Below are 24,724 nucleotides of genomic sequence, written 5' to 3'. Positions count from 1 at the left end.
GAGGGGAGGGGAGGGGAGAGGAGAGGAGAGAAGAGGAGAGGAGAGAAGAGAGAGAGGTTCCTGGCCTGGGAGTGAGGCTCAATGATGAAAGCAAGGTGTAATGCCCACCCCACATTTTTTGTGATGTACTTATATATAACACAAAATTTACTGTCTTCCCCATTTTATCTTTTGTGTGTGTGTGCATGTGTGTGCAGTGTGATGTGTATCTGTGCTGTGTGTATATTTTTGTATATGACAAATCTATCAGATGTGGATGTTGTAAAAATACTTTTCTCTTTCCTTTGGCTGCCACTTTGTCCAGTTGGCTGAACTTTTATCTTACAGAAACATCACTGTTTCATGAGATCCAGTGTATGAATTGTTGATCCTAGTGCCTGCTATTAGTGTTCTGTTCAGAAAGCTGCCTCTTCCTGTGACAGTGAATTCAGGGAGGTTCTCCCCTTACTCTTCTGTCAGGTTCACTGTATCTGGTTTTATTTTAAGCCTTTAATCCACTTGGATATGCATTTTGTGTAGGGTCAATAATACAGACTTATTTGGATTCTTTCCCATGTAGAGCTACACTTTAACAAGCACCACTTTGCTAAGCCAAGTGTGGCCCTGGTGGGGACAGAGTTACATGGTTCCTGCCCCTAGCACTGGCTACTGGTGTCAGTCTCCAAGAATGCTGAAGGCTGCACTGGCCATAAGTAAGGCTTCTTTGTGTAATACTGGACATTCTTTTTGGACTCACTAGCAGTGGAGGACTCTTTCTTTCAAAGGAATGCCCCCCCCCCTTAGAGTTAATGACTCTATGATGGTTAAGAACAGCAAGAGTCCAGGAGTTGAGGATGTGGTTATGTCACAACAAAAGGGTAAACATTGGAAGCTTCAGGACAGTCTTTAAGGCTATGGAAAGAATCTCTAAATACAGAAGTTTAAAAATATATAATTTCTCATTTATGTAAAAAATCAAAATGAAATATGAATTATAAGAGGGGTTTCTTCAGGAATCTAAAGGAACAAAGGGAGCTACTTGTGAGCCAGCTTGAAAGAAAGATACAAAAGAAGGGAGATAAAAAGCAAGGCCTATTCCTGGTTTCAAGGTTACCCTGGGTCTCCGAAGGAACAGGCACAAGAGAAGTTAAGATGGTAATTTCATGGCAGGGTCCTATCTTACTAGCTTATCTTGTGTGCTTAACAAAGGCAGCCGAGTCTCCGAATTGTTTTGCAAGGTTAAGACAAACTCTATGCTTGCAATCTCTTAAGAATCAAAGGGCTTGGATCAAGGGATGCTCAGATACTCAAAAGGAAACCTGAAGTAAATGTTGGATAATAAGAGAGAACTACTTGGATGACTGTCATACACACACACACACACACACACACACACACACACACAAAGCAGAATATGGACAGAGAGATCTCTTAAAATAACAAAAAGCAGGACATGGACAGACAGATTGTTTAGACTAGCAAGCAAGCAGATTATAGACAGAGATCTCCAGGGAGAAAGCAGAAAATAAAGAGAGGTAGAATTTAGAGGCTTATAGATCCAGATTGCATTAGCTTTCTTGGGTTTTTTACCTGAAAGCTGGAATTTGTAATTTCAAGGTTTATAAACTCTTTTTTTTTGGGGGGGGAATTTAGATGGGGTTCCTACACACACACACACACACACACACACACACACACACACACACACACGGCAGAATACGGACAGAGAGACCTCTTAAAATTTCTTGAAATAATGGAACTCTTCAACACACAAATCTTTCACTTGCTTTTTTAAAGTTACTGTTACATATATCATTTTACTTGTTATCTATTACTTTTTCTCTGATTTTTTTTCTTTGTCTATAAGTCATTTTGATATAGGAGGTATAGGGGAGGGTTACTGATTTGGTTTTTTGTTTGTTTGTTTGTTTGTTTTCAATTAATTAAGACCCTGAAAAGATAAAGCAATTAGGAACAATAAAATAACTGCATGGTATTGATATACAAAGACACAGGTTGATCAATGGAATAGAGTTGAAGACTCAGACACAATTCCAACCTCATATAGACACCTGGTGTTTGCTAAGAAATCCACCTAGACACGCTGAGAAAAACACAGCACCTTAAACAAGAGGTGTCAGGGAACAGCCTTGGCTCTAAGAGGGGTTCTGAGAAAAGAGAGGCTTGGGAACAGCAAAAAGAATGACTAGAAGTTAAACTGTGGACTCAGGCTGATGACCTGTGTTCTGATTGATACAGCTTTCCATTCTGCTTCTGTGTGTGTTCCGTTTTCTATATGAAAGCTCTCTACGTTCTCACTTCTTGATATTCTAAGAGTTCGCTCTGCCCATATCCTGTTTTTGTTTTTGTTAGTGTAAGAGATCTCTCTGTCCAAGTTCTCCGGATTGTATATGTGTGTGTGTCTGCATCCTTCCCTCACCCTTGCCCCCCTCCCCCATCTGTGTGTGTGTGTGTGTGTGTGTGTGTGTGTGTGTGTGTTTGTGTCAGTTCTCCATGCACTTCCTTCTTTTCTTCCTAAAAGTTTTTCTGGGTAGCTCATCTCCTTCAGAACACAGGTCCGGTCTTTTATTTTACATACAAATGCAATCATTTACTCCAGGTTTCCTTTTGAGTATCTCAGGAATCACCATCCCACGATCCCATCCCATCAATTTTTAGAAAACAACAAACATAAATTTTTTTTTTTCTTAAAAATGCGAAGATTTGCCTGCCAGTGGTGGTGCAGCCAGGGCTACACAGAGAAACTCTGTCTCAAAAAAACCAACAACAAAAAAGTGTCACCAGTTAATTGATCTTAGATAGTAACCAGACCTTCTCTTACTCAGAGCACATTCCAAAAGGTTGTAACACAATTAACCTAAGGTCATTAAAAGGGAACTCACGATTTATTATAGGTGCGAGGACAGAAGATAAAATATTGCCTGGGTTTATCTATACAAAACTTCACTAATAACTTGTTATAGTTTTAAACCTTCAGTGAACCTGTGGAGCTGTGACAGGTGATGAATGTTTAGTCAGATAATTACTCCTAATGGATATGCATGTAAACATTTTCTGTTGTAAACTTCTACTTCAATTTATGATTTGATTTTTGGTGTGAACTTGTGATGAACTTTGTAACATGTGATCATATATTCTGAAAGATGTGTAAGTACTGAGGACACAGAGATGAGTTAGAATAGATGGATAGAATAGAATTTTTCCTTTTTCCCACATAGGATCCTTCTACTTTTTCCTTTAGATACCTTTGGTAGGAAACTTTTTACAACTTAGTAATAACTTAGTTATTACTTAGTTATAACTACTTTTTTAACTGTCCTTTTCTTCCTCTGACTTCTGACTAGCAGGTGAAAGTTGGAGACCAGCAGTTCCTGCTGAGATAGAACAAAGGCCACATTGCCTAATCCTCTGCTGTTAGGCTACAGGTGTTTATCACCTAAGTCTCTTACCCTCAGAAGGAGCAAGAAGTTTTTAGGATTTTTTAGAAGTTATCATCAGCATTTCAGTACAGATCAGAGAGCCAGAAAGCCCTGAGACCCTCAGACTTTAAAACCATCACCAGAGTCCTACTCTGTGCCCCTGCCACTACCCTCTATGGGCTGGGTGGCTCCCAGCACAAAACCACAACAACACATCCTCAACAATGTTCATGGAAGCTTTCCTTGTACTAGTCCGAAGGTAAGAAAAACTTAAATGTCCCACAGCTGAAGAATGGATAAACAAAATGTGGTTCATTTGCACAACAGAGTATCACACAGCTGCTAAAAATATGACAACGTGACATGAATGCATGACAACAGGCTGATGATTGCAACTAGACTAAAATCACCACGAATGAGGTAACCCAGACCTAGAATGATGGGGAATGGTATATATTCCCTGATGAGTGAATATCAGCTCTTAGGTAAACCTAATCAAGCTACCCTCTGTAGACCCAGAGAGGTTATGCTAGGAGAAAGCACATAGAGGGAACACATGCATCTTTCTGAAAAGGGCAAATAGACTCTGTGGGTAGACTGAGGTAAATGGGAAGTGGTAGGTAGGGATCATCTGGAGGGGGAATGTACAGTGCAGGCATAAAGACCTGGAATTTGAGGGCATTTAGGGTTAGTGTAGGAACTTAGTGCACTTTCAACTTTCAGGAAATTCTGAGAGTGACCCTAGTCCCCACACCTACTAGTGGATGTCATAGTCTGATGTGGCCATCTTTATAACCAGCAAGCACTCAGTAGTGGAAACAGGTAACATTTCCTTGAGATGTGAGCCAAACTGGTCGCTAAGCAACTCATGCTGATTCTAGGGGAAAATATTTTGCTCTTTGTAACCTCACCATAAGGCCACCTTGTTTTGGATACGTTCCACACAACACAACAAATGTAAAAATCAAGGGAGTGCAGGCTTGGAGCCTAAACCCCTATGTTCTAGTCTCTATGCGGAGAAAAGATAATCCACAGGCCACAGAAAGAAAATCCTGGACACAATACAAGCTATAACATCCTCCACCCACTCTCTCCTGCCTGCAAAATGTGCTGAGACAAAGTAATAATGAACTTTTTGAGTGGACAACCAATATTTGGTTTAACTTGAGGAGCTGTACATCAGAGGGAATCCAATCCTTATACTCCTCAGGTTTTCAGGAACCTCACAGAGACTTACATGGCAAAAAGGGGGATTGCATGGATCTCAGACAGGTCCTCAGCTTATGTGTCATGGCAATTACCTTGGGGATCTGTGGTAACTCTAACACTGGGAGGAAGTATGGCTCTGATTCCTATGCTTGATGTTGATGCTCTTTTCTTCCTAGTGGCTTGCCAGGTCCAGCCTAAAAATGAGGACTTACAACATGTCTTTTCTGTCTGCTTTGTTCTGCTTGAATCTCCTCTCTTGGAAACCTGCTCTTTTCTAAAGAGGAAACAGAGGGGAAAGGGATCTTGGGGAGATGAAGATAGGAGAGATTGGTGAGGGGCAACTGGAAGGAGAGGAGAGAGGAGAAATTGGTTCTGATATACTGTATTAGAGAAGAATCTAGTTTCCATAAAGAAATTAATTCAACATTTCTTAAATGAAAATACAAAGAGAAGCAAAATAGTGAAGACAAGGAAAGCATGATTTTGACAGATACAGTTCTCATTCTGTTTCTGAAGAGGATGACCATTACACAAGCATTCATAATAAGCCTATTCCTAGGCCCTGTCTAGGTTTCTGAAATCAGAAGTTTTACTCTCAGCAATGTGAAATATATGTATATAATACAGAAAACAAACACAAATCATTTTCTTGTGTTATTTTTCACTAAACTGCATTAGGAAGTAAAAAGGAAATTGCATGTTTAATTTTTAAAAAAATCTCGCTTCTTATTAAAAAAAACTGTTTGAAAAACCATTCAAATAATAATAATACAAATGTCATGTTATAGGTTATTGATACTGTATATATAATGCATTAAACATAAAGAAACTGCTGTGTAAATATCTCAAGTGCTTAAACACATTCTCCGCAACAAAAATCAAAGTGTAACTCTGGTTATTTACTCAAAAGAAAAGAAAGAGATGAGTCACTTATCTAAAGCTATTACATTTTTGTTCAAGTATTATTTATTGACATTATTTAAATTCAAAGAAAAACAATTCAGTCTCTTTTTAACCTCATTTTTACTATTTTTTAATTAATTAATTTATTTTATGTATGTGAGTACAATTATATGTCTTCAGACACATCAGAAGAGGACATCAGATCCCATTACAGATGGTTATGAGTTACCATGTGGTTGCTGGGAATTGAACTCAGGACCTCTGGAAGAGCAGTCAGTGCTCTTAACTGCTGAAACATCTCTCTCCAGCCCTCATTTTTACTTTTTCATGCACTCTGACTCATGGGCAGAAAGTTCAGATTCCATCTAAATGAAACAACTTTCTGGATTTTACAGTATACTATAATAGCTATTTCCTTCTCAATGATCTAAGAACTCTGGCTGTAAAACATTTGATATTTACTTTTTCTTCTCCACATGCCAACTACAAGAACATTATGAAAACCCTTTGAAAGTGAATGCTTCAGCAACATTCTATGCTTTCTTCCTGTTGTTTTCTATTTCAGCCTGTAATGTAGACAAGAAGGCTGAAGCTCTCGCATACAAAACAATGCTGAAAAACATTTTAAGGTCTGCTTCCTGTCAAGCACCATGAACACCTGAAAAACCTCTGCAACTAAAACTACTTTTGCACCCTGAAATTTAATTTCAATGAAACATGCAATGGGGGTTGGTGGTACAGGAACTGGAAAAGGATTTTAAGTAAATGGAGCTGAGGGATGATAACTCATCACTTTCTTTCTAACAGTTTCCAAATTCTTAGTAACATTTATCATGCAAAACTGAGCATGGGATGCAATCTTAGGAACTACTAGAAACCAGATCTTCAATTTTCAAATCTCTCTTCCCACTGCACAACAAATATAATGCCTGTTATGCACAATCGACAGTGATATCATAAGAAACACAGCTTCCTGTGCCCAGAGATGTAGCACTTTCCCCTCTCCACAGAATCCAAATTGAGGGAGGCTCAAAGGCCAAGGGCCTCTACCCAGGCTATCACATGTACCAACACAGCCACAGTCTGGTTCACAGTCTACCCCAGTCCCAGTGGATTGATACCTTAGCTATCCTGTTCTTCCTGTTGCCTTACACCCCCTCTTTCCACACAACATGGCACAGCTTAAGGCCTCCCTCACAGCTTCCTAGAATGGCATCAGAGGACAATCCAGGAAAGAACCTGCAAGCTACCTTCCACAGGTGCTCCTAATTTCTAGACCTGCCTGGACCCCTCATTTGTGTGACCTCATAGCCTGAACATAAGCCAACCTCACCTTCCCTTCTGGAGGACTAGAGCTCACACGAGTCAGAAAGAACAGGCCTTCCTTAATCTGCCCTTCCACACTAGGGGCAAACACAACCCTAGTCTTGTAAATTTTTAATCTTCTCAGAATCTTTCACTTTCTAGGGACAACTAACTGTTCATCATCCAAGGCGCAGGGTCCTTTGCATTGACATTTCATTACTTACTCAATGTCCAGTGCACCATCTCTACCTCAAATCTTTGGCTGTCCAGCAGCCAAACTTTAGTCAAATTCAAGAAGTAACAACAGTTGAAGCAAGAACTGGCCATGAATGTGAAATCAAGGAGTGGTTAATAGGAGGTGAAAGGAAAAAGAAATAAAAAGCAAGGGACATGGCTGCTCCTGGATATGGTGGAGTAGAAAGTTTATTGTAGATACAGGGGAGAGGAGTTAGAGCAAAGGATATCTGAGAGAGTCCAGAGTGGACATGAACCTGAGCCATGTGAAGAGAAGATGGAGAGGAGTAGAAAGCCAGAACAAGAAATGCTGTGGGTAAATGATAGATGAAGATACCATGTAACAAATTTGGGTGGATTGCATAAGGAAGAGCAGATGTACAGAGCAGATGGGAGATGTACAGCCCTACCCCTGGGCTCCAGGATGGTTTTGCCAGTCATATACTGTAACAAGTACGAACTGAAGGATTCTGGGAGAAACTGAGAGCCAGGCCTGCTCTGATCTGTTACATTGGGACATCAGCTATTTATCCCAGTGTTTGAGATTTAGCAAAAGGAAGATAGTGTAAGCTTAAATGATTTAATTATAATTTCCAGAATTATTTTTAAAAGGTAAAATAGACTTTATGGACAAAATACTCCAAATACTAGACATATGTACTAAACCAAACCAGATGATACTTACACCTTTTCTCTCTGGTTGTATGTTGGGAGCAACCTTGCTTATACACTGAAGGCCTAATCAGCCATAGGCCTAAGTCAGCCGTACATGCCTACTAACACAAAGTCTTGGTCTCTGTGGGAAAGCACTGTTCCTAGAACAGATAGCTGTAGATCTTGTGGACGGGTGGCCTTGGTGGAAAACTACCAGCCTGGATGAGAACAAGTTATCATAAATCCTGTGGATAGGTAGCCTTGGGGGAAAGTACCAGCTTAGATAAGAACAAATGAATCATAGACATGAAACATAGTGAGCTGTTCCCTGCTTCTTCACCCAGCCAACACTCTGTTCTGGAAGATAACTGTACTCCCCCTGAGAACACCTATGCTCCTGCGTCATCCCTCTTCCCACATCCTGCCTCTATGTGTATATAACCCCTGCGTGAAAAAATTAAAATAGTGGTTTGATCAGACTATAGATAAGCCATGGTTCTTTGCATGCCCTTGTTTCCTGCATTCTCTCTTTCAGGTGGTCCCCCAGTCCTAGTCCACTGCCCTGCTGGACAGGGCAGTTGTACAGCTTAAAATTGGAATACTAATATTCCTATTAGACACAGCCACACCAGTTTGTCAAGACCTTCCCTGTTGGTTGAGCTTGTGTAAATACAGATTTTTTTTTAATTAATTCATTCCTTAACTAGATACTTGACTGCCTTGTTCTATGGACCCCTAAGTTTTCCAGATTGGACATTTATTGATCATTTAACATTAATAACATCTGTACCTACTGATAATGCAAACTACAGTGAAAGCAGGAAAGCTCTCTCCCTGATGCCTCTTCCTCCCTTTCTTTGCTGTGACTACACCAGCCTCAATGTTGATCAGTCAACCTAATTCCTATACAAGTCTCATCATATTTATATTTTCCCCCAAGAAAGTCAGGGAGGTAGGAGGATATTCGTTCACTTCTCTCTTTCTCTCTCTCCATCTCCCTCTAACTTTCCCTCTCCCTCTCCCCTCTCTTCTTTTCTCACTGACTAGTCAGGACTCACTATGAAAGCATTTGCAAGACTCTCTTTAAGCACTGAGGCAGGATTAGGTGTTCAAAGATATTACATAACAAGAGGGAAGCCTGAGTACAGAAGAAATTCCTGTAAAGAGAAACAAGTAATCAAAGCACTTGAGAGAAAAAGGAATAAAATTCTGAATTCTCCAGAGACATTGGAGAATAGAAACAAATGGGTGAACAGAGCAGTGATGCTCAAAGAATAGGAAATTTAAAAAGTGTTACTGACAACTCACTTCTTAAAAAGATAGATAAAATTGGACCAATACATGGCTATAAGTTGTTAGCATTCTGTCTAAGCTCCACTTCCACAGTTATCTGGCAACAGCCAGGTATGCTCCTCCCCACAGTTACCTGGCAACAGCTAGGTATGCTCCTCCCCACAGTTACCTGGCAACAGCCAGGTAGGCGTGCCCACTATAAAAGGGGGTGCCTGCCCCCTCCTCTCTCTCTTGTTCCCCTTACTCTCTTGGCCCCCAGCTCTTCTCTGCCCCCTCCCCCTTCCCTTCCCCCTCTCTCCATGTGGTCTGTCTCTCTCTCTCTCTGTCTCTCTCTCTCTCTCTCTCTCTCTCTCTCTCTCTCTCTCTCTCTCTCTCACCCCTGGCCCTGAATAAACTCAATTCTATGCTATACCTCGTGTGGCTGGTCCCTCAGGGGGAAGAGATGCCTCGGCATGGGCCCGCTGAGACATCCCCTCCCATCATTGGTCCCCTTTCCTTCAATAGTGACTTTCAAGAAGGGCATTAGGGAAAATGGCATCAATAAGATAATGTATATTCTTGTCATCATGTGCAATATTAGCTGCTGAAATCTGTAACATGATACACACAGCTATAGCCAATAGCCCCTGACTCAAATTTCTGAGCTGACTTAACTGGATCGACAAAGTCTGGTTCAACAGCACCTCCCCAAGTTGTGTACCCACCAATCAGGACACTTTTTATTTGCATGCATGAATCAATAAATGCTGGGGAATTATGAAATCACTCACTTTGTTCCATCAGGTTCTGCTTCCTAATGGTGACCCCTGAGGGGACTCCTTAAACGTCAGTCTGTGAGCAAGCTCTTGTGTATACGGTTTCACCCTACAGTGTACACAGTAAACTGTTCCTCCTGTTCTGGTCTGAAGGCAGAAGGCAGGCTCTACATGCAAGCACTTGCCTTTTCACTGCATAGGACAGTTCAGTACATGACTGAGAATTTTAAAGGTCTCTTGTGGTACAGCACTGTAACTAAAGCATTTAGAAAGTTTAATGAAAAGGAAAGTAGGGTCATTGCCCCGGGGAATATGAGACTGGGATCTAGGCGACAAGATAGCTTGTCTCAAACATTTTTCTAAAAGGCTAAAGATTCAGCTGTTCTAAAATCAACTCACCTTTTGTGTTTCTTTTTAAAAATGGAGAAATATTGATAGGATATGCTTTCAGTCACCCAATACATGAGATACCTTTTACAACCTTGACAAAACTAACTCGAAATGAATCGCAACCAAAATGTTAAATGTGAAAAAAGCCTGTAGAGAAACTAAGCCTGTCTGCATTGGTATCCCGCCAACGGAGTTTCTATACACAAGCCCCTCCTTCAGACGCTTTGTGCAGATTCAGCAGAGAGTGAAGTTGCTCAGGTACCACCGCTGGATCCAGAAGTGACTAATATCATGGGGGAGGGAATGTACAGGTGGCTGCATCTAATTCTGGTTCCCACGCAGCCCTGGGTAGGACCCACCTCAACAGCTCCCGCTCCTTACCATTGTGGGACGTGACCATATCCACTCCATGTAGCAACTTCAGAGCCGGTCTGAGCTTTCCTCACAGTAGCCAGCAGCAACAGTCAGAGCTCAGCGCCCAAAATCACTGAAGTCCGCCCCACTGCAGGGAACCTGAAGCACGAATCCCGGAAAAACCCTCCCTTATCTTCTGATTGGCAGGTACTTCTCGCGGTCCTGATTGGCCAGTTGCTCTTGAGTGACATGTGCTCCTCCCTTAGGGTTAGAGGGTGTTAAAGGAACTCAGCTTAGTGATTCCTGACACAGGCTTCCCGTTGGATGTACACCTTTTCGAGATCTGCAGAGATGTGTATTTTTATAGCAATTGTTTCTGAATTCCAGGAGCGTACACGTTTCTCTTCCGGGCCGGCCCTTGGCAGGACCTACCACTCCAGCTCACCTATGATTAACGTCCAGCTCCTCCCCTTTGTGGGCAGGGACCCTGTGCTCACTGAGTCAGGACTTCCTTCTTGTCTGTGCTCTGCACACAGCATCCAGCAGGCATTCCCTTGGTTCCTACTGGAGCCCAGGTGGATAATTTCACAGAATAGTACTAAACAGGAAGTGGACTGAACAGTCTATTCTACATGTATGGGTACCCATAATATTGCCAATTAAATAAAGCCTTTAGGGAACAAGGTTTTTTATTTGTTTGTTAGGTATTTGTTTGTTGTATTTGTTAGGTAATTTGCAGATACTTTTCACCTGACAGGACCCTGAGCCCTTACTGAGCTCACCCAAACACTCTCACTAGCCTAGTAGTCACAGGAGTGTCCCTGTGTCTCCAAGACTCTCTGAGTGCTGGGACCTGGTGTTTTCCCCTGTAGCTCAACTTGGAGGACACAGCCCTGAAGGGACAGCTGTGGTAGGAAGGTGCTGAAATGCTGGGACCCATGGAAGGATGCAGGCATGGACAGGCAATGTGCCAAGGCCCTTACTTAGTGAGCACTGGAGTGTCTGCATTCCCAGAGCACAAGCTGGAGGCCCAGATCAACCTCGGCAAGATCAGAAAGCCAGCTCCTCTGGCTGTCAAGAGTAAGCATCAGGTTCCTGAGTCAAGTTTCAGAGAAGATATGGCAATCTGACTGGAAAAACCAGACAGTACATTGGACTGTGTCGCACCAATTGGCTACTTCTAGGCGCGACTGTGATACACCCTGAAAAAGTTATACAGCGTGGAAAATGTTAATTAGGGATTAAAAGTCAATCTGGGCAATCAGTAATAAAAAAGTAACAGTAACTATACAACCATAAGCAGATTGAACCATAATATCCTAGTCTATAGGGAAAGCAATATGCCATTAGAAAGCATTGTATTGGGCTGGACAGATGGCTCAGTGGTTAAGAGCACCGACTTCTCTTCCAGAGGTCCTAAGTTCAAATCCCAGCAACCACATGGTGGCTCACAAGCATCTGTAATGGGGTCTGATACCCTCTTCTGGTGTGTCTGAAGAGAGCAATGGTGTGCTCATATACATAAAAATAAATAAATAAATCATTAAAAAAAAAAGCCAGGCGGTGGTGGCACACACCTTTAATTCCAGCACTTGGGAGACAGAAGCAGGCAGATTTCTGAGTTAGAGACTAGCCTGGTCTACAGAGTGAGATCCAGGACAGCCAGGGCTATACAGAGAAGCTGTCTCGAAAAACAAAGACAAACAAACAAACAAAAAATCATTGTATTGCTGTTTCTTTGTCAAAAAATAGTAGTAGGTTTACCTCTAGGCCAAGGACCTATTAATTTCAGGTTCTTGGCCACTTCAGCAGTGTCTGGTATATGCTTGATTTCATGTAGAGAACCTTAACCCTATTTGTATTACAGTGGTTGGTTACTCTCATAACATTTGTGCTGCTATTGCCCCACTATATCTTGCAGGTATATTTTAGCTGTGGGTCACAGAGTTTGTAGACAGGCAATATCCATAAAGACTCTTCTCCAAAAGCATGCAAAGTACCTTCCAGGACCATCAGTGCTTGCAGTAGCAGTGGAGCTTCCAGTTGGGTACTGCTGGGAGCCAAACCCCTGCTTAATTTCCCAAATTACCTGCTGTTCTGGGAAACCTAGTCAATACAAGGTTAAGGTTTGTGGTTAAGGTTAAGGTTAAAGTTCGTGGGTCTTAGGTCCCAGGAATTTAAAGTAAGTCTGGTACTTCCTGGGAGCTAGTTACGACAGTGGGATGGTCTAGGACAATAAGGATATGACAGTGGGATGATCTTAGACAATAAGAATATAGTGGGATAGCCCTAAGCAATGACCCCTGCCTAAACTTACCGCTTTGCTGTGTCTTTATAACCTGCCTCGGAGATTAAAGTTTCAGAGCTTGATCAGAACCCAAATTTGCTCACATTCTTCGTGTCTCTTGTCCCTTCATTCTTTCGTCCCCTTCCCTAGGGTGTGGGGCAGGGTACCAGCCTAATGTATTAGTGTTCAAGGACATAAGTAAATGAGGTCTTCAGGAACAGGGTCCTACTATCAAGTTATGGAAGTAACCAATAACTTGGCAATAGTCTGTGAGGTTGTGAGAATCAAAAAAAAAAAAAAACCAAAACCCTCTATGACAAATAACTCAACATGATGTAATCCATTCCTCACTCTCAAGATGACAGACATCTTACTTGGTAACATAAGATGTCTTATTGCAGCATTGTCTCCTCCATTATATGGTGAGTCTGCTTGAACTCCTTTCATATAAAATGTAGGGTGATAAAATGTAGGGTGTATAAAATGTAGGGTGATACTATCGTGGTGACTGTAGATCTGTCTTTTCAAATGGATTTTTGTGGTTTCTGGTTTTCGGGTTTTTGTTTGTTTGTTTGTTTGTTTGTTTGCTTGTGTGGTTGGTTCTGTGTGTGTGCGTGCGAGCACGCATGTGCCTTTAATTATTGCTTCTTGTCTTAGCATTTTACTACTGTGATCAGACAGCATGACAAAGGCAATTCTTACAGGTTCAGAGGTTCAGTCCACTGTCATCGATAATAATTTAGTTTGTTATTATTTTGTGATTTCTTAAAATATATGCATTACTGATTTGTGTAATGGAAAACAAATAGAATAATCTTATTACTTTATACCATTTTTTGTAATTTTTATTACAGTTACATACTTGTACATCTGTCAAAGCAAATGTTAAATGCAAAAAGTTCTTGACACAAAAGATCCAGGAAATCTGGTACAGCATGAAATTAAAAACTCTAAGACCAATGTGAATACAGGAAGAAGATTCCCAACTCAAAGATCCAAAAATATTTTCAACAGTATAGAAGAAAAATCTAACTTACATAAAGAAATGCCTAGATATATAGGTTAGAACATGAAATAAATTCAACCAGAAAAGAAAAATTTCTCACCATATAATAATCAAAACACTAAGTATAGAGAACAAAGGGAAAATAAAATTAAAAATATTAAAAGCTGCAAGGAAAAAAGGCCAAGTGACATGTAAAGACAGACCTATCAGAAATACACAAAATTCTCAACAGAGACTCTGAAAGCCAGAAGTATTTGGGCAGAAATCTTGCAGTCTCTGTGACACTATAGATGCCAGCACAGCTGCAAAGAACTTGATCTTAACACACTCCTGGGCAATTCAGGCTTTACTTCTGACTATAGCTAGCCAGTGATCAAAGGGGCTGAGCTTTGTGTGGGTTGGGTGATCTCAAAGCATTGGCAGCAAGGGCAATATAAACTTAGGAGTTGGAACCTTCCAAACTCCAACTAACTTTGTATAATATTTGAATAAAAGGAAAAATATAAATAAAGAGGGTGTAAGCTGGTGTATCCTGCTTAGAGGTTTGTGTGATCAGAACAAAGGAAGGGGAGGAAGGAAGGAGAGCTTTCTTGCTTTGACAATATTTTCCATTATCAGTGGGTACCTATGTTATCAATGTTACATGATCAATAAAAGTGGAAAACATAGCCGATTCACAGAACAAGGCAATCAAGGATCTAGATAAGGAAATGAAGGAATTTTTAGAATCTACATATCTCTAGTTACACAAATTCAACCAACACAGAAGATCTTGGCAAATTAGTGTATCTGTGCCTAATAGGAATGGTAAGATGAGAATTTTATAATGTACATCCAGAGAGAAAAGGTGTATGTGATACCTGGTGTGCTTTAGTAGATATGCCTAATACCTGGATAATTTTTGACTATAAAGCCTATTTCAACTTTTCAAAGTAATTTTTTAACATTTCTTTTTTTTGTTTGTTTGTTTGTTTTTTGAGACAGGGTTTCTCTGTGTAGTCCTTGCTGTCCTGGAACTCACTCAGTAGACCAGGCTGGCCTCAAACTCAGAAATCTGCCTGCCTCTGCCTCCCAAGTGCTGGGATTAAAGGCATGCGCCACCACTGCCCGGCTTTAAAGTAATTTTTGAGATTATAATTAAATCATTTAAGCTTATGCTTATGCTTCCCTATTGCTAAGCCTCAAACCCTGGCACAAATGCTTGAAGCCCCTACTTTACAAATCAAAGGTGGCCAGCCTGTCAGCCTCTCCAGATTTCCTCAGTCCCTACCCATCATATTCTACGCTTGGCAAAATCACCCAGGAGCCTAGGTTATGGGCTGCACTGCTCACAGCTGCCCTTCCTTTTGTAATCCATCCAAATTTACTACATGGTCTTTTTCATCTATCATTTACCTGCCCCGGACTATGGGGATTCAACGAGACCCTAGGGAAGGGGATAAAAGAATAAAGGGACAAGAGACACAAAGATGTAGAGCAAGTCTGAGATTCTCATCAAAGCTCTGAAACTTTAATTTCGGGGGGCAGGTTATAAAGACATAGCAAAGTGGGAAGTTTAGGTGAGGGTCATTGCTTAGGGCTGTCCCACTAAGACCATCACACTGTCATATCCTTATTGCCCAAGACTGTCCCACTGTCATAACCGGTTCCCAGGAAATGTCAGACGTTCTTTTAAGTTCCTGAGACCTGAGACTTCCGAACATCCTTTCTTAAACTTGTACTGACTAGGCTTTTTAGAATAGCGGGGAATTTCCTGGGTTTGGCTCCCGGCAATTTTCCCACCTCTATGTTTAACTCAGCACCCTGTTTTTTAACTGAGAGCATCTAGTTTCCTGAGGTTTTTATGTATTTTTGTATATTACAAATTTATCAGATGTGGATGTTGTAAAAATACTTTTCTCTTTCCTTTGACTGCCTCTTTGTCCAATGGCCTGAACTTTTAGCCTACAGAAACATCACTGTTTCATGAGATCCAGTGTATGAATTGTTGATCTTAGTGCCTGCACTTCTGTTCTGTTCAGAAGGCTGTCTCCTCCTGTGACAGTTCAGGGACAATTCAGGGACGTTCTCCCCTTACTCTTCTGTCAGGTTCACTGTGTCTGGTTTTATTTTAAGCCTTTAGTCCACTTGTATATGGGTTTTATGGAAGGTGAAGAATAGAGATATATTTGCATTCTTTTCTGTAAAGTGCTACAGTTTACTTTGCTAAGCTAAGTGGGGCCCTCCCTGATGCTGACAGAGTGATGTGATTTCTCCCCCTGAGAAGGGGACTGGTGTGAGCCTCCAGGAATGTTGATGGCAGCTATAGCTATAAGTAAATCTTGTTTGTATAATAATGTTCATACATTCCCTGACCCACTAGCAGTGGAGGACTGTTTCCTTCAGAACAACGTCCTCCCCATTAATATTAAAGACTCCAAGAGGGTTAGAAACAGCAGGATCCAGTAGGTTAGGATGTGGCTATGTCTCAGCAAAAAGGTAAACATTGGGATCTTTAGGACAGTCCTTAAGGCCATGGAAAGAATCTCTAAATATAGAAGTTTAAAAATATATAATTTCTCATCCATGAAAAAAATAAGGATGCAATATGAATTATATGAGGGGCTTCTTCATGAATCTAAAAAACAAAGGCAGCTATACATAAGGCAGCTTGGGAGAAGGTTGCAAAGGCAGGGAATTAAAACCCAGGCCTATTCCTGAGTTCAAGGTCACCCTGTGAGTGACACAGCCGGTCCAGGCCCAGGAGTAGTTAAAATGGTAATTTCATGGCAGGGTTCTATCCACCTTGCTTACCACCTGTGTTTAAACAAAGGCAGACAGATCTCTGAAATCAGAAGAATGTATGGATATTTCAATATTTTAAAGCTCTGTAGTATTTGTTCAGCAATGATTTTGTGAGGGTCTATGGTAGAATCTAAGGACAATGTAGCACCTCGTTTTGTCTAGCTCAGGTCTCGAGGCTCCGCTTCACACCACTCTGTAAGCCACATCAGAACTCTGCCTTTGTCAGTAGTCATCTTTCACATTTGCTTACTAATGTGAAAGTTACCCTCTGTTTACTAAAATGCCAGTGATCCAAGGTCACCTCCTTATCTGTCTTAATCACCACCGAATGCCCCGTGTCTAATGAAGAACCTGACATATGCATACAACATTTACTGCATTTATTAATATTTATGTAATTTCTATTGTTAATTACCTTTTAATTTAATGAATGTGTATCTAGGAATAAATGGTTGTGAGTAGTCCTAAATCCAGTTCTCAAAGTGCCTGCTTTTTTTTTTAGTAGAGATTCAGGCAAATCAACAAGTATTTCTCTGGTCCATGGTAACAGTCCATTATGCTAAGCATTTTTGTCAGTTCTAACTTGCTGCATAAAAAGATGAGAACTGTTTTCACAGGAATCTTCTACAACTCTCTCTAAAGAAAAGACTGGAAAACCAGAAGCACAAAGTAGCAACTTCCTGTTCCCTAAAGCCTGCCACCAAAGGACACGCAGCAACTCCACCAGTAAGTATCTTCCCAAAATATCTACAGGAACAGGGCTATGTTAGTTCCTTTCTGTCCTGTCCAGCAGGGCATTAAACAGGGGTCTGGGGAGGTCACCTGAAAGAGAGTGGGGAGGGGGGAGGAGGGAGCAGGCAAAGACACAAGGAAGTGACGACCTGTCTATAATCTGATCAGATCATAACTTTTACTTTTGCACACACAAGTTATATACACAAAAAGGCAGGTTGTGGGGAAGGGGATGATGCAGGAGCGTAGGTGTTCAGGGGAAGTACAGATATCTTCCAGAACAGAGTGTCAGCTGGGTGAAGGTTCAGGGGACAGACCACTATGACTCCACCTATGATTCACTTGTCTTTATCTAAGTTGGTACTGTCCACCAAGGTTACCCATCTACAAGGCCTTATGACTAGGCTTGGCAGCCTTCCACCAAAGCTGCCTGTTTACAATAACTCCCAGCTATCTGTTTCAGTGTTTTTCCACAGAGCCTCAAGACTTGGTGCTAACAGGCATGTATGTCAGGCCTATTGCTGATTTTAGGCCTATGACTGATTTTAGGCCTTCAGTGTATAAGCAGGGCTGCCCCTGACAATTCCTCCTCTCTCCAAATATAGAAGGACCGTGGCAATTCTAATCTTGTGAAGGCGGGGATAAAGGCCTGACCTCCAGTAATTAAAGGGGACCTTGTAATGGCTCCGGTCCCCCTGTCATTGTCTAGTGAGGCATGAGGGCCATACCCGTCCCGATGTCTTTTTCCTAGAGAGGGGATACTTTTGACATCAACCCCTATGCAGTCAGGCTTGTCCCTCAGGGAACCCAGAGAAATATTTTAAATTTTATATTCTCTTGCAGTGCTTAGCCTCGAAGCCTAAGCAAGAATTTAGATCGGCAGTCAGAGTGGGTTCTGGGTGGCCCCTCTCTGCTTGGTCTAGAGGCAGGAGTCCCCTCTTTTAGGTTGAGTGGAGATGGGTTTTGGGAACATCCTGGATAGAGTAACAACCTCGTCTTGAGTCTCATGGTTCTCCATAGCTAACTTATGATAATGTATCTGAATAGGTTTTGCTATCAAATTATCTATCTGTTGTTTCACAAATTTAGTAAGCCTATTTAAGGCCCAGGGACCAAAAGAAATAAGCAAAAATAACCCAATTAATGGTCTTAAAATGTAAAATAAGGTTGACAATCATGGAGAGGCTGAAAATCAACTCTTGTACCAGCTCTCATCTTTCTTTCTGTCTCTGTCTTTTCTCAAGGCCTTCTCTGACCTTTTTCATGTTCTCTTTAACCATCCCTGTCTTGTCTATGTAAAAAGCAACATTCTTCTTTAAGGGCTGTACACAGTCTAGAGCTATACACAGTCTTTTCTATTGTAAAAGGGTAAATCAAGTCTGATAAAGTCCTTTGCAATTTTTGAAGATCATTTCAGACAGCAAAACAAGGGATTTCTTCAGATTAGTGATGTCAGTCTCTAGCTGTTTGATGTCCTTGTCAATGGCTCATCGAAGGTCTGAGTAGTGTAAGTCTGGAGGCCAGCATCGGGATTAGATCTTCCAACAGCAAACACCACGGGTGATTCATTTTTACCTGGAAAGGAAAAAGAAGGGAAATCTCAGGGAGATTTTTCTTCCCTGGATGTCAATTGTTATTCAGCTTATTTATAACTGGGCCTGTCTTTGTGGGGTATCTATTTATTTCATTAGCTTTTTGGCTGCCATTTAGCTGTGCCTTCTGTGGTATCAAACAGGCATATCTATCCTCGGCCCCATATGAGAACTGGGTCCAGGCCATTCCATTTAAAAGTAAGAGGGTCCTTCCACATAACTGTTGCATAGTTTTTATTGGTCTCAGCATGTCAGAGGCAGTCAGCAGCAGGTTTGCCATGAGCTTTCAGATTTAGAAAACTGAGAACAAACAAGGCATGATGGAGAGTATTTATGGGAGACTTCTTCTTGGGGTGTGCTCCCCCTCTTTTGTTTTTAAAAGCCAATTTTTTAGAGTTCTTAGTAAAACCAGGGCAGAAGCGCCAGCAGCCGCTTCTCCCACACTCAGGGAGTCATGAAGACACTATTTCAAAGTTCCACAATATCTGTTTTACAATACCTTGTCCTTGAGGATTACAAGGAATTTCAGTAACATGGGTAATACCAAATTGTCAACAAAACGTCTCAAATGTATGACTGCAACAGTCAGTTTCGTTTATTTTAATATGATATGGAACACCAAGTATAAAAAGATAACATAGGGGATAACTAATTGTACTTTTGATTGTTTCTCCTGTTAAAGTAATTGTAAGTAGAAAGTCTGAAAAGGTGTCAAATCACATATGCATATTTCAATTTTTTTTAAAATCAGAAATGAGTAACATCTACCTAACATAATTGATTAGATATAAGTCCTCAAGTATTAACACTATTATGAAAAAATTGAGGACACTAAAAACAAATTTTTATAATTTGACTTATACATTCTCTAAAAATATCAAATTGTTGTCTCAAGCTATTATTATTAAACATATGTAATAATCACTAAGTAGCAGCACACCACTTTGGAGCAGGTCTCTGTAGATCCACAAAGATGTGCTATCTTGTGGTGATGTTATATAACAGACGACTTTTTAAATCTTAATGATGATCTTATAAAAATTTTTAAAATTATATCTATGATTATTAAGCTCTTTTATAACGAGACTGTTACTAAGTCTTTTTCTGATAGTCAAAACATTAATAGGAATTTTGTCAGTCTCTCAAATAACACCAGTTAAGTGTTTTTAGATAAAAACAGACTTTTCCACTCAGAGCACATTCCAAAGGTTATAAAACAATTTGTCAAAGATCAATAAATAAAAAAAAAAAGAACCAACAATTTACCATAGGTGTTAGGATGGAAAATAAAATATTTCCTGGGCTCATCTACACAAATCTTTACTGATAACCCAGTTATAGTTCTAAGACCTCAGTGAACCTGTGGAGCCACACAGGTAATAGATGTTTAGCCACACAATCACTTCCAACAAATATGCATATAAGCATTCTTCATTATAAACCTTTATTTCAATTTAATTTTTGGTATAAACTTGTAACAAACTTTGTAACGTGAGATCACATATTTTACAAAATATGTGAATATTGAGGACAAAAGGATAAGAGGACAAATATATTGGAGAGATAAAGCAGAACTCTTTGTCTTTTTCCCACTTAGGATAGTATATAAAATAGAACCTTTTTCCCTTTCTCAAATAAAATAGAAGTTTTCTTTGTACTTTTTTCTTAGATAGCTTTCACAGAAAACCCCCTACTTCTAATAATAAACTCCACAATAACTTTTTTAAGTGGCCTCAGACTAGCAGGCATAAGTCAGAGCCCAGGAGTTTTTTCCTAGACCAAACAAAAGCTGTTTACCTAATCTTTGGCTGTTTTTAGAATGAGGTGATAAGTATCAAAAAACTGCAGTTTCTGGCCTGAGGGATCACAAAAGGTAGATCAGCTACAGTGACACAGCAATCTAGATAGACAAACTTCTATCATATAGTAACCCCAATGTAAAGAGCAAAATTGCATGGCCAATTGTTTTTGTAAGGTCTGTAACCTATCTGATATACAAATTTGTTATGGCATTTTCCTGGGGTCCAGGCAATCCAGTATGAGCTCTTAAATGTCTTATAAAATTAAGGGAAAATACATGTTTCTTAAATTGAGCTGTATTTTTAAAAATTGAAAATTAGCAATATCTAAAAAGGAACAATTTTAAGCAATTATAAACCATAAGCCATATACTGGCTATGAGTATACCAATTGAAAGCTTAATTTTTGCATTTTAAATAGTGGCTACAGCATGTAGTTCAATTATTTGTACTGAAGCAGGGGAACTCAAGAGAATAAACATGTAATCTAATTATATATATTGTCTTTTCATTAAATGAGCTATTAATACAGTAAACACACCTTTTGTGGGATATATATATATATATATATATATAAATTCATAAGGAATATAAAGGGATATATAGGGGAAAACTGTAGTAAATTGATCATGTATTGGGCCAAATATTCTTTATTCTTTCAAATATTCAGTATTCTTTAAAAACCAATTATATTATTGTTTGGAATAAGGAGTATTTCATTAAGTTCTTTCTTAAGATACCTTTGTGATCTTGACCTATAATTTTGTATTAACACAGCAACAGTTTTAAAACAGGATGTTAAAACTTCTTTTGGAAATAAAGAAATATAAATCTATATTAATAATCTTTTTTTTAACCAAAGGACTGTTATAAAAAAGCTAACAACTAATTAACCTATATAATATATCTATTAATAACAGCTTTTTCTATTTTCTGTAAGTTTATTTTTCTTTTCTCAGTCAATTGTAGAAAGAAATTAGGGTTTGTATCTCTCTTGAGAACATTAAACAGAGGCTTAAACTTTTTTTGTTGAGAGTTTATAATAAGGTCTTAGCCAATTAGCATCTCCTAGAAACTTTTGAAAATAATTTAAAATAAGTAAACCATCTTTTCTTATTTGAATTTTCTGCATCACAATTTATTTAGGAATATAGCTGATGTCTCAAATTTTTAAAAAAATATTGTCTTTGGATGTTTTTAGAGCAACAAGTATTCTCTAAGATTTTTAAAGCTTATCGTATGAGAGCAAAGGCTTGTATTAAAGGTCTTTTAGAGGGATCAATTAGTAAGCCAATTGTGTAACAAAAGGAAGGTGTTCATCAGGGTTTGTTTGATCCCAGATAAATCTCTTACTGAGATCTCTTTTATATATCTGGTTTTTGAATGACTCTAACTCTGAATTACCAGTTTTAATTCAGCTTTTTGTTATCAAAGTTATAAACTTGTAATCATACCCAATAATACATAACCAGGACATATAGAACATATTTATATTTTTTAATACCAAAGAAAAATAAAAATAAATGCACATCTAAACAAATTTTTCTTACCTTTTTAGCTGTAATTATAAGAGAAAAGCAACCTTTCACTTATCTAACCAGGAAGAACCAAAAAACCTGCTGGCCTCCTTCCAAGAGCCGCTTATGAAAACAGTTAACTCTTCCCAAGGTTCTTTCTGCTGGTGCCCTTCTCCCAGCAGCAGAGCAGGGTAAATTATCAGTTTTTGCTGTGTAAATTGAGACTGCCTCCCAAGCAAGTTTTAAACTAAATCGAGCAAGCAGTTTTAACCAGTTTTTCTTTTAAACATGAAACATAGACCACAACAATCATTTAAACAACGAGACAAAGACAGACAACACACAAGGACTAATTGGTGCACCAGTGACAAACAATAAACAGAAAGCAGCACTGAGAATCTCTCCTAGAGAGAGCCAGAGAGACTAGGGCATCCCCCAATCATCCCTTGCTTCCCAGGAGGGCTCTGTAATAAACTTCTTGTTTTTCTTTTGCTAACACACCAGAGAGTGGGCAACTCCTTTCACTTTTGCCCCTTCACTCTCTTACTTTAAAGGTTTAACTTCTTATCTCCTCCTTAGGAGGCATAACAGTTTTTATCAATAGTCCTCTCTTGGGAGAACAACACTAATAAAAGTAAAGAATTTTTAAAGATTTTTTTTTTAACCCTAGTTCCCGGTTTTCTGAAGACAGGCTCCTGGAGCCATGTCACAAAGAGTGACTGCTTAGAAAATGTTTGTTCCATGCCTTTTCTTAACCCTAATTCCTTTTCTTAACCCTAATTCCTTATCTTACTCCTAACTCCTTTCCTTAATCTTAACTCTTTTTCTTAATCCTAACTCCTTTTCTTAATTCTAACTCCTTTTCTTAACCCTAATTCATTTTTCTTAACCCTAAATATGCCTGGGCGGGGGGGGGGGGGGTTTTTTCACCACAAGGCCGACACCACTCAGATCCTCCCAAGGATTGTCCCACAGTTGGGTGGACTGTGGTATCCTTCTAACTGGGAGTGCTCTCAAGCAACTAGGGGTAGTGGGGTGGGGGGTGGAAACGTCTCACTTGGGTGCTCCTTTGGGGGAGTCACTATACCCCAAAGTGCTCCCAGGGAGTGCCTCCTTGCACTCCAGGCAGCCACCCTCAATGCTCCCAAAAACCTGGTAGGCCTACCTTCTTTGGGGGAGTTGGTGTACCCTCTTTTGTGATCTCCTTGAGCTCTTGAATGCTGGGGGGCAGAATGTCTCCTCTTCAAGCCTCACAACGCTGGGTGCCAAAATGTCCTGTCCAGCAGGGCATTAAACAGGGGTCTGGGGAGGTCATCTGAAAGAGAGTGGGGGAAGCAGGCAAAGACACAAGGAAGTGACGACCTGTCTATAATCTGATCAGATCATAATTTTTACTTTTGCACACACAGGTTATATACACAAAAAGGCAGGATGTGGGGAAGGGGATGATGCAGAAGCATAGGTGTTCAGGGGGAGTACAGATATCTTCCAGAACAGAGTGTCAGCTGAGTGAAGGTTCAGGGGACAGACCACAATGACTCTGCCTATGATTCACTTGTCTTTATCTAAGTTGGTACTATCCACCAAGGTTACCTATCTACAAGGCCTATGAGTAGCCAGGCTTGGCAGCCTTCTACCAAAGCTGTCTGTTTACAATAACTCCCAGCTATCTGTTTCAGTGTTTTTCCACAGATACCCAAGACTTGGTGCTAGCAGGCATGTATGTCAGGCCTATTGCTGATTTTAGGCCTATGGCTGATTTTAGGCCTTCAGTGTATAAGCAAGGCTGCCCCTGACACCTTTCCTATTACGGATAAAACACCATGACCAAGGCTACTTAAAGAAGGAGAGTTTTTGTTGGTAGTTGTGATGGTGATGGTGGTTGGCCAATTGGTTGGTGGGCTTTTTTGGATTATGGTTCCAAAAGGCTAGAATTGAGAATGGCTGGAAGAGACAGAAAACAGTCATGTTGGCGCATGCAGGCTCCTGGAAGCTCACATCTTGAGCTACAGGCAAAGAGCAGAGTGAGAACTAGAAATGAGAGATTTTAAACTTTCAAATCTGCCTCTAGTGACAAACTTCCACCAATAAGACCACAGCTCCTATCCCTCCCCAAACAGTACCATCAGCTAGAGACCTACAGGCCTACATGGACCTGTGGGGCCTGAATATCAGGACTACCAGGGCTGTCAGTGCTGTGGGGGAGATTAGGAGGCTGGCTCTTCCCTGGGTTTTCAAGGATAAACCAAGATGGGACCTGTTTGTCTCTCCGAGAACATTCTTCATGAGTGTGCTTGCCAGTCAGGCAAGTCAGCTAGAGAGGTTAATAGGCCTTCCATCTCTCTGTGACCAGTTCTTCCAGGTGACACGCTGAGAAAGAAAGAAAGAAAGAAAGAAAGAAAGAAAGAAAGAAAGAAAGAAAGAAAGAGAGAAGGAAAGAAAGAAAGAAAGAAAGAAAGAGAGAGAGAGAGAAGGAAAGAAAGAAAGAAAG

General features: G+C 40.2%; 1 protein-coding gene across 1 annotated transcript in view; it reads left to right on the top strand.

Moving 5' to 3' along the window:
- The window catches only part of Il16 (interleukin 16), a 130,381-nt gene that overhangs the window by 63,644 nt on the left and 42,013 nt on the right, over window positions 1-24,724 (top strand). Inside the window, exon 3 of the mRNA XM_028774636.1 lies at window positions 17,211-17,319. Within this exon, the coding sequence (XP_028630469.1) occupies window positions 17,211-17,319 (109 nt within the window). The remainder of the gene's footprint in view (window positions 1-17,210; window positions 17,320-24,724) is intronic.

The sequence above is a fragment of the Grammomys surdaster genome, unplaced genomic scaffold (assembly GCF_004785775.1).
Source record: "Grammomys surdaster isolate TR1022 unplaced genomic scaffold, NIH_TR_1.0 242, whole genome shotgun sequence".
In the NCBI taxonomy this organism is placed as follows: domain Eukaryota; kingdom Metazoa; phylum Chordata; class Mammalia; order Rodentia; family Muridae; genus Grammomys; species Grammomys surdaster.
This window is presented reverse-complemented; position numbering and strand designations above follow the sequence as displayed.